The 10384-nt window shown below is 45.8% G+C and overlaps 1 protein-coding gene across 4 annotated transcripts in view; it reads left to right on the top strand.

Moving 5' to 3' along the window:
- The first annotated feature begins 783 nt into the window (after window positions 1-783).
- The window catches only part of USE1 (unconventional SNARE in the ER 1), an 85509-nt gene continuing 75908 nt past the window's right edge, over window positions 784-10384 (top strand). The window contains exons 1-2 of one of the 4 annotated variants that reach the window (XM_069964433.1): window positions 784-1019; window positions 8563-8612. In XM_069964433.1, coding sequence (XP_069820534.1) covers window positions 918-1019; window positions 8563-8612 — 152 coding nt within the window. In that variant the 5' untranslated portion in view covers window positions 784-917. Of the gene's footprint in view, window positions 1020-1136; window positions 1224-8562; window positions 8613-10384 lie in introns of those variants that run through there. The other 3 variants (XM_069964435.1, XM_069964434.1, XM_069964436.1) reach the window with 3 other exon arrangements.

Genomic DNA, 10384 nt, shown 5'->3' with positions numbered 1-10384 from the left:
TCCACACACCAGTCCTCTCCCCCTGTATACAGACCCCACACACCAGTCCTCTCCCCTGTATACAGACCCCACACACACCAGTCCTCTCCCCCTGTATACAGACACCACACACACACCAGTCCTCTCCCCCTGTATACAGACTCCACACACACCAGTCCTCCCCCTGTATACAGACTCCACACACCAGTCCTCTCCCCCTGTATACAGACTCCACACACACCCGTCCTCTCCCCCTGTATACAGACTCCACACACACCCGTCCTCTCCCCCTGTATACCCCTTCATGCTACTATGGATATTGCAGCTTCCTTCACTCTGTTTCTGCACAGTGAATGGTGCAGCAGCTCACTACTTCCTACTTCCGGTCGAGGCCCCGCCCCTCCTGGTGACATCACACCTCAAAGGAGAGGATACATTCTAGCACCTCCTCCCCAGCGGTTTAGAAAATAAAATGTCCAACTATAGACTCCCTAAATGTCCAGGCTGTGTGTGGTATTTTACACTGCAACCCCATTTACATCGATAGAACTGAGCCGCAATACCACGCTGGAACTGAAGATAAAAGCTGCCATGTTTGTCTATTCCTGGATAACATGAGTGACGGGGAATGAATTAGAATAATAAAGTGTTAGACATGACGCACGTTACTCATGGTCACAAAGGCGGGATATTACAAGACCTGTAGCGCCCTCACGGTACAAAGCCCACCTCCTATTAGTGTAAGCAAAACAACCACTGCGCTCAGGAGAACCCAGTGACGTCTTCCTAGCAGACATCGCATACATCAGCAGCGTATAAATGACGTGTCCTTTCAGAGCCCTCCGACCTGCGCCCCGCCTCCTGTAAGATGGCGGTCACGTCAGGATGTGAGGTGGTTCAGCTGCGTCTCTACTTCCGGCCTAGCTCCCAGCTTTGCTATGGCGAAGTCCAGGCTGGAGCTGAACTTTGTGCGGCTTCTGTCTCGGTGCGAAGCCATGGCGTCTGAGCGGAGGGATGAGGGAGAGTGGAGGCTGGAGAAGGTGAGAGGGCTGTGCTGGGATAGAGTGCCGCGTAGCGCCCGCCCCTTCCTGTCTCTCTAGTGTGTACAGAGTGCTGCTGTGCGTAGTGAGAGCTGTACGTCACAGGCATCCCAGTGACAGGTCCATCCTGCGCTGCTGGAGTGGAAGTCCTCTTATCCTCCCCTATACCAGTAAAGCTTATAAATAAAAAAGTTCTGCAACTTTGTAAGTAGCCCATGTTTGTGGCTCCCTGATTGCTGTCCGGTATACTCATGGAGCCTTGGAGCTCTTGTTAGTCGGACGTGATCAGGACAACTTTTTAGCCCTGGTAGTAAATAGATTTCTATTTGTCTCAAAACTGCTGCTAAATTGTTTTTACACGTCCTAGAGACCTATCCAGAATTGTGATTAGTCGGGGTCTAGATATTGAGACCATTGCTGACCTCTATAAGGAGTTTGGGGATAGGCTTCTCTCCTGCTCAATGCACTGTAACCTTAAAGTGACTGTACCACCAGGCCCAGGCAGAAGCACTGGAGGCAGGGTGACCCATCCTTAGTGGGAGGAAACCCTAGCCCCTTTATGATAGGGTTCCATTTGTCATGGAGGGGCTGGAGTTCTTCCCACTAAGGGTGGGTTGGCCTGCCTCCAGTGCTTCTGCCTGGGCCTGGTGGTACAGTCACTTTAAAGGGGTTACCCAGCGCTACAAAAACATGGCCACTTTTCCCCCTACTGTTGTCTCCAGTTCAGGTGCAGTTTGCAATTAAGCTCCATTTACTTCAATGGAACTGAGTTTCAAAACCACACCCAAATCTGGAGACAACAGTAGGGGGAAAGTGGTCATGTTTTCGTAGTGCTGGATAACCCCTTTAAAGGAGAAGTCTTAAAGTATTGTATTGCCCCCTAAAAATTATACAATTCATGAATATACACTTATTACGGGAAATGCTTAATTGCTTGCACTACTACTTGCTTTACTACTCCATCAAGGCTTCACTTCCTGGATAAAATGGTGATGTCACGACCCGACTCCCAAAGCTGTGCGGGCTGTGGCTGCTGGAGAGGATGATGGCAGAGGGATTCTGTGTCCCTCCAGTGCCTTGTGTCCCTCAGTGTCCCCCTGCCATCATCCTCTCCAGCAGCCACAGCCCGCACAGCTCTGGGAGTCGGGTCGTGACATCATTTTATCCAGGAAGTGAAGCCTGATAGAGTAGCATTGCAGGGAAAAAAGCACTTCCCGTAATAAGTGTATAATGGGGATTTGTATAACTTTTAAGGGGCAATACTTTGGTAAAAATTTTCACCATACTTCTCCTTTAACCCCTTCTGGACCAGGCTAATTTTTGTTTTTGCGCTTTCGTTTTTTCTTGTGCTTAAAAGGCCGTAGCAGATGCATTTTTACACCTAGAGACCCAAATGAGCCCTTATTTTTTGCGTCACTAATTGTACTTTGAAATAGCAGACTTGATTTTTGTATAAAATATGCTGCAAAACCAGAAAAAAATTATATGCGCGGTGAAATTGAAGAAGATAATTTTTTTTTCTTTGGGGGTGATTTTTTTTTTACGCCATGTGTCCTATGGACAAACTGACATGTTATATATGTTCCTCAAGTTGGTACGATTAAAATGATATGCAACTTGCATAACGTTTATATTTAATTGATGGCCTCATAAAAAAAGTAAAACCTTTTACAGAAAATAAACGTTGCTTAAAATCGCTCTATTCCCAGCCTTATAGCCCTTTTGTCCTTTGGTCTATAGGGCTGTGTGAGGTGTCATTTTTTTGTGCCATAATGTGTTTTTTCTATCGGTACCTTGATTGCACATATGTGACTTTTTGATCACTTTTTATTACAATTTTTCTGGATTTGATGCGAACAAAAATGCAGTTTTGCACTTTGGAATCTTTTGGCGCTTAATGCCGTTTACCATGAGGGATCAGGAGTTAAATAAATGTATAGTTTGGGCGATTACGCACGCAGCGATACCAAACATGTTTGTTTGTTTTTATTTATAAAATGGGAAAAGGAGGGTGATTATGACTTTTATTAGGGGAGGGGATTATTTATTAATACAACTTTTTTTTGGCTGCTGCAGCCGATAGCATTAGAATGGCGAGCCGGGATTAGCGCCATAATGGCGCAGACCTCAGCTGGTGCTGGATGCAAGGATCTCTCCTCCGTGACTATGTCGTGTGTGTGGGGGGGGGCGACCCACACCACTAGACACCAGGGGTGGCTTAAATACAGTATTCAGATGCAGCTGTCAACTTTGACAGCTGCATCTGAATACTTAACTAGCGGGCACTGCGATCTGACCGTGCCCGCTAATAGCCGCTGTCCCGGGCTACAAGCGGCACCCAGGATCGCGGCGGTTCAGAGCGGGGTGGTAGCTTAACCCCGCTCTGAACTCCCCCACCTGCATGAGGACATACAGTTACGCCCTCATGCAGGAAGGGGTTAAGGCCAGTTTCACATATAGATAATCTGCAGGATATTTCACCTTGCGATCCTGTGCCGTTATTTTCTATGGCTTTACATACTGGCAGTGGATTTTTTTTTATCCCGCTGCCGGAATGTAACCCCCTCCTATTTAACCCACTGCTGCTGGGCTAATACATTACCTGCCCGGGTTCCTGCTTGCTTCTCCAGCTTCCAGCTCCCTAAAAAATCTGCTGCCAGTATGTAAAGCCATAGGAAATGACAAGGCAGAGGATCATAGGGTGAAATCTGCAGATACTGTACATGTAAACTCGCTGAGGATCCCGGCCCTGTGTAGTCAATGGCAGACAAACTCGCGAGTTTGTCCAAAGGCCGACCCGTTAACCCCCCGGCTGCCGGAGACTATACATCAACTGGTCCCAACTATACATCACCTGGTCCTTCGCTGATTCCCGGCACATCCCGCTCTGCCAATCAGTGCGCTGCCCCACCGCAGCACTGATTGGCTGAACGGGCCGTGAAGACGTCGGGAGCCCCGTAGCTGGGATCAGGTGACGTATAGTCTCCGACGGCCGGGGAGTTAACGGGGCGAGCTGCGGACAAAATCGCAGCAGGGATGTACATCCCTGCTGCGAGTTTGTCTGCCATTGAGTACACATGGCCGGGATGCTCAGCGAGTCTCGCTGCGAATACGCAGCCAGAAACTCGCTGCGGATACAGCAAGTGTGTTTGTACCCTTAAAAAAAGATCAAACTCTTATTCTCTCCACTACCAGAGGTGGCGGAAAGCATGGGGCAATGATCAGGGACTAGCCGATGTGGTCCTGGTACAAGTGATCAGCGGTATATACTATATACCATTGATCACTTGTTCCAAATGCTGCTGGCCCTTTTTGTCCCCTGTCACCAAAAATCATTGGTGACGGGATAAAAAGTCAAGTGCCCCGGATTACCTGTAACCACCCCAGATTATTCATAACCACTCCAGTTTACCTGTAACCTCTCAGATTACCCGTAACCACCCGAGATAGCCGGTAAACACCCCCCAGATAGCCGGTAAACACCCCAGATTGCCACAGACTGCTCGTATTACCCCAGATAGCAAGTAAACACTCCCAGGTTGCCCGTCACTACCCCAGATTACCTGTAATCTCATTTAAAAAGAAATTTTTTAGCAACTGCGCTATTCTAATAACCGATACTAGCTGCGGTTTTGCACCAGCAAAATGACTCTCCTTCCCTTCTGAGCCCTGCTGCGTGCCCATACAGTGGTTTATGCCCACACATGAGGTACTGTTGTACTCAGAAGAACCTGCTTTACAAATTTTGCGGTGCATTTTCTCTCCTGTTTCTCGTGAAATTGAGAAATTTCAAACTAAACAAACATGTTATTGAAAAAATTCATTTTTACTTTTTAATTTTGAATCCTTTCCTCTAATACCTGTGGGGTCAAAATGCTCACTGCACCCCAAGATGACTTCATTGAGGGGTGCACTTTCCAAAATGGGTTGACTTTTGGGGGGTTTCTCTTCTGCGGACACTACAGGGGCTTTGCAAACGCACTTGGCGCTCGGAAACTTGTTCAGCAAAATCTGCACTGAAAATGCTAATTGGCGCTCCTTCCCTTCTGAGCCCTGCTGTGTGCCCATACAGTGGTTTATGCCCACATATGGGGTACCTTTCTACTCGGAAGAACCTGCTTTACAGATTTTGGGGTGCCTTTTCTCTCCTGTTACTTGTGAAATTGAGAAATTTCAAACTAAACATACATATTATTGGAAAAATTCTAGTTTTTCATTTTTACTGTCTAATTTTGAATACTTTTCTCTAATACCTGTGGGGTCAAAATGCTCACTGCACCCCAAGACGTATTCTTTGAGGGGTTAACTTTCCAAAATGGGGTGACTTATGGGGGGGTTCACTCTGCTGGCACTACAGGGGCACTGCAAACGCACCTGGCGCCTGAAAACTTGTACAGCAAAATCTGCACTGAAAATGCTAATTGGCGCTCCTTCCCTTCTGAGCCCTGCTGTGTGCCTAAACAGTGGTTTACGCCCCCATATGGGGTACCATTGTACTCAGGAGGACCTGCGTTACAAATTTTGGGGTGCTTTTTCTCTCCTGTTGCTTGTGAAAATGAGATACTTTAATCTGAACGAACATAATATTTGAAAATTTCTATTTTCCATTTTTGTCCGGCCTAATTGTGAATACTTTCCTCCAGCCCCTGGATAAAATGCTCATTATACCCCTAGATTAATTCCTTAGGGTGTGTAGTTTCCAAAATGGGCTCATTTATGGGGGTTTCAAGTATACAAGCCTCCTAAACACACTTATAAAAAAAAGAACTGGCCCCTAAAAAAAAAATAAGTTTTGGAAATTTCATGAAAAATTGATAATTTGCTGATACATTTCTAAGCCCCGTAACACCCAAGAAAAGTAAAATATGTTTACGAAATTAGGCCAGAATAAAGAGGACATGTTGGTAATGTGACTTAGTAACTAATTTATGTGATACAACTCCTTTTTAGAAGCAGAGAATTTCAAAGTTTGTAAAGTGCAAATTTTTCAAATTTTTCATGATATATTTTTGTTTTTCACAAAAAACACAAAAGATAGTGGCCAAATTTTGCCACTAATATAAAGTACCATATGTTACAAAAAAAACAATCTCAGAATTGCTAGCATATGATTAAAGCATCACTGAGCTGTAAGCGCATAAAGTGAGACAGGTCAGATTTTGAAAAATGAGCCTGGGGAACCATTCACCCCGTGGCCCCTGGCAGAAACTGACATACAGTGACATAAAGGTCAATATACTTACCACATCTCTCCCGGTCCCGTCCCGGATCCCGTTGTTGACACGGAGAAATCGACGATTCTTCTTCTCCCGCCCATTATGGTAATGAGCGCCGCCGGGTCCGAAGTCCAGCGTTCTCGCCGCCTCCGACACTTGATTGTCGCCGGGTCCTCTTCCTCCTCGTCTTCTTTCTTCTCGCCGGATCCCGCGCAGGCACCTTGACAGTCGTTTTCGCCGCATGCGCAGTTCACAATTGAAGCCGCTCCGCAGCTTCACTGTTTACTGCGCGTGCGCCGATTGGCTCGAACACGTATCCTGTTTACCGCGCAGGCGCAGAAGAGGTGACGAGACCATCGCAACGGCGCCTGCGCGGGAATTCGTCTGAAGACTGAAGACGTCAATCAAGTTCCAGGAGGCGTGGATGGGCAGCGACGAGAAGAGGACCTCATGAATAAGTTGGACTCTTCCGTCGTTTCCTATGGATGTTGGACTCTTCTCAGCTCATTACCATAATTGGCGGGAGAAGAAGAATCGGCGATTTCTCCGTGTCAACAACGGGATCTGGGACGGGATCGGGAGCGATGTGGTAAGTATATTGACCTTTGTCACTGTATGTCAGTTTCTGCCGGGGGCCACGGGGTGAATGGTTCCCTTTAAGGCTCAAATAGGCTTGGTCCCTAAGGGGTTAATAAGTAGAGGAAGACTTGAGATTTTTTAATAGAAGTAAATTAAAAATATTTAACTTTCGGACACCAGTTGATCACAGCTCTGACCATAACCTCCTGATGATCTGTACTCTTCAACTGCCTTCTCAGTCCAGAGTCTTTCTTATCCTTGTACAGGTATGCGCCGTGCTGTAATAAGTCAGCCACACGGCTCTGTCATTACATCGTGGCTCATATCTGCACAGTTCCCCTGCTCTCAGCATCTTATCACAGCTGCTGCCCAGGGAGAGGGGGGGGGGGGGGAGAGTTACAGGCATTCCACGTCCGTGTTCTGTACGGAACGTGTGAATGCAGCCGAACTGTACAAATCAAAAGCTTCCAGGGCTGCAGTGCAGCAATGGAAGAAAATCCACTCCAAGGAAGACTTCCAGACATAGAAGCAAGCACTCCGTAATTTCAGGCCTGCACTTACCTCTGCAAAACAGAATTACTTAAAGGGGTAGTGCGGCGTTTAACTTTTATTCACTAAATAACACACATTACAAAGTTATACAACTTTGTAATGTGTGTTATTTCTGTTATGCTCAGCCAATCGTGGCTGAGCAGCTGATGACGTGGCGGAGGGGGTGGGGGGAACACAGGGAAGGGGGGCCATTCACTTAAATAACACACATTACAAAGTTGTATAACTTTGACTTTTATTTACTAAATAACACGTTACAAACGCCCCACTACACCTCCTCTATCTTCTCTGTCTCACAACCTTAGGCAACTGTTTCACATCTTAAACTCCCTTCTCCATTCCCTGTTGCCACCCCCACATCTCTCACGTTGCACCTCACCACCTGCGCACTTTACCCCCTCCGTACCACAGCATTTATCCTGGAACTAATCACAAAATCTAATGCTGAACAGCACTGTGCCTTGTATCTTTATTAGGGGCACAGCCTCCAGGTACCCAGCCTCAAGTCTTCTCCAGAATCCAAGAAAGGCCTTTTTTCCATGTTCCGTGAATCCCCACATATACATACATACATACATACATACACACACACACACACACACACACACACACACACACACACACACACACACACAGAGTAACATCTCCAATATGATGCTGGGAGCGGGGAAACTGAATATTCTGTATGCTGCGGTGCTGTAATGAAGACTCTGTCATCATATTCATACGTTTTCCCTGTTCCCAGCATCATATTGTAGATGGTGCAGGGGTGAATTCCACTACAGGCCTTTTACAAATAAGGCCAAAAAAACAATGAAGACAACACTCCGAAATAAATTTGTGCTTTATTTACCCGTTGTGCCACGTTTCAACCTCATGGTCCAATCTTTTTCAAAATTAATTTTGAAGTGCATTTTTTTTTCTTGAATCCTGGAAGTAATTTCTTCAAACTCTTCTTCCATCTGAACATCCCTCTTCAGCTACATATTCAGAGTCTCCCATACACACAACTTCCTTCTCCTTGCCAACCCAAGTGTGAACCTGGCATTCTACAGTTCTACTGTAGAAAAAAAATTGCCAACCCAAGTGTGAACCTGGCATGTATAGAAGGATTGTTCAACAGAGAATCATAGAGATGAGATCTGCTAAATAATGTAAGCTAGTTAACTTGTCCCACTTATTCTTGTTTTTTGCAGTTTGTTGGGGCTCTGGAAGAAATGCTTACTTCAATAAAAAAGGATTCCAGGTATGATTCAGATATAATATACATACCATCATTTATTTGTGATTATATGACAAGTGTTGTGTCAATATGTGGTCCCTGATTGGACAGTCCCTGGCCATATAGCCTATTTTGGGGCACATTGATGGACTTTTTGATCTAAAATAGTGTGATCATATGTTGCATGGCATATTCTACTGCATTGCCTGGAGATTACTTCAATATAGGGACATTTAAGCAAATGGCTTTGTCCAGAAAGGACAAGACCTTTAAATGGCACAGGTGGTTTTTCCAGTGGAAGTAAAAGTGAATAAAGCTAAATTTTGTAGTTCTCTGGAATGTTTCTTCATTAGTAAGTAGCAGATTGTTGTATGTGCCAACACACTTTTTGAAGTTTCATTTCAGGATATTGTTACACATGACTTTATTTTAATTGATTATAAGCAAATTATTAACTTTTAAAGGGGTTGTCTAGGAAAAAAAATCATACATAGCCTTGCTGCTGATGCTGCAGAGGACATGTCAGTAATTTATACTTAACTGTCCTGCTCTGCCGTTCCAAGACTGCCCGTTCTGCGCCGCTTTCTGTCTGTGTTTCTAAAAACATCTGATGACGTGCTGCTGCCTCTGGAAATGGCCAGTCAGCATAGAATGGCCAGTCAGCATAGAATCTATCTTCTATAGAATCCTATGGAAACATAACATATAAAACTATTAAAAAGCTCATGACATATCTGGGAAATGGATGCCTGAAAGATGCCATTCCGTATCTGTCACCCTCAGGCTAACATGGTATCCGTTAGTGGAGACTGTTGTGTTTTGTTTTTTTGCTAGAGTCTTAATTTCATAAGAAAATAGTGACTTTTTTTTTTTTTTTTTTTTTTTTTTTAAATTCATACAGCAGTTAAACATTATTTGCATTAAGCTTCCTTAAAAGAGAAGTTTGGCCAAAAGTATTTTTTAATATGTTATTACTTATGGAAAGTTAGACAAATTCCTAATGTACATCAATTATGGGAAATGCACATATACTGCTATTTCCCTTAATTTAGTAGATTATGGAGTGTTGAAATTCTCTCAAAATTTGTGTCGTCACGAATCAGTTGTAATTCCTATGGAGTGTCCAGCTGGGGGCGCACTATGTATAGAATGCAATGAGTACCATTGACTTCCATATATAGTGCGCCCCTGCTGGACACTCTATGGAATCAATGGCTGTCTATATGTAAAACGTCTGTCTGCACACACATACACTGTGTGTATGAGCAGATGATGGGGGAGTAGTACCAGGGCCATCACCAATCTGGCCCCCCCCCCCCCCACTGCCGCCACATATGCTCTGTACTACTCCCCCATCATCTGCTCATAGTATGAGCAGATGATGGGGAAGTAATGCCAGGGCTATCCCCATCACCGCCGATGCCGCCGAGCCTGCCACTGCAGTTCACCTGATCCTGGGGCAGCGCTCCGGATGACTATTCCCGCCGCGGCCTACTTCTTCTTTTAGACCGGTACCTCAATTACAGCAGCGGACCCGCCCAGACCCCCTGCGCCGCCGCTGATGCCTGCCCCTGCTGTCACTCAATGCATACCTCCGCAGGCTGTAGCTCTGGCGCGGAAATGCAGGGGCTGTTGCCTGTGGAGGTATCCATTGAGTGAAAGCAGGAGAAGGCATTAGCGGCGGCGCAGGGGGTCCAGGCGGGTCCGCTGCTGTAATTGAGGCCCAGGTCTAAGGGAAGAAGTAGGCCGCGGCGGGAATAGTGATCCGGAGCTCCGGAATGCTGCTCCAGGATCAG

This window comes from Dendropsophus ebraccatus, chromosome 3, assembly GCF_027789765.1.
Source record: "Dendropsophus ebraccatus isolate aDenEbr1 chromosome 3, aDenEbr1.pat, whole genome shotgun sequence".
In the NCBI taxonomy this organism is placed as follows: Eukaryota; Metazoa; Chordata; class Amphibia; order Anura; family Hylidae; genus Dendropsophus; species Dendropsophus ebraccatus.
The sequence above is the reverse complement of the archived record's forward strand: the minus strand, read 5'-3'. Positions and strand labels throughout refer to the sequence as shown.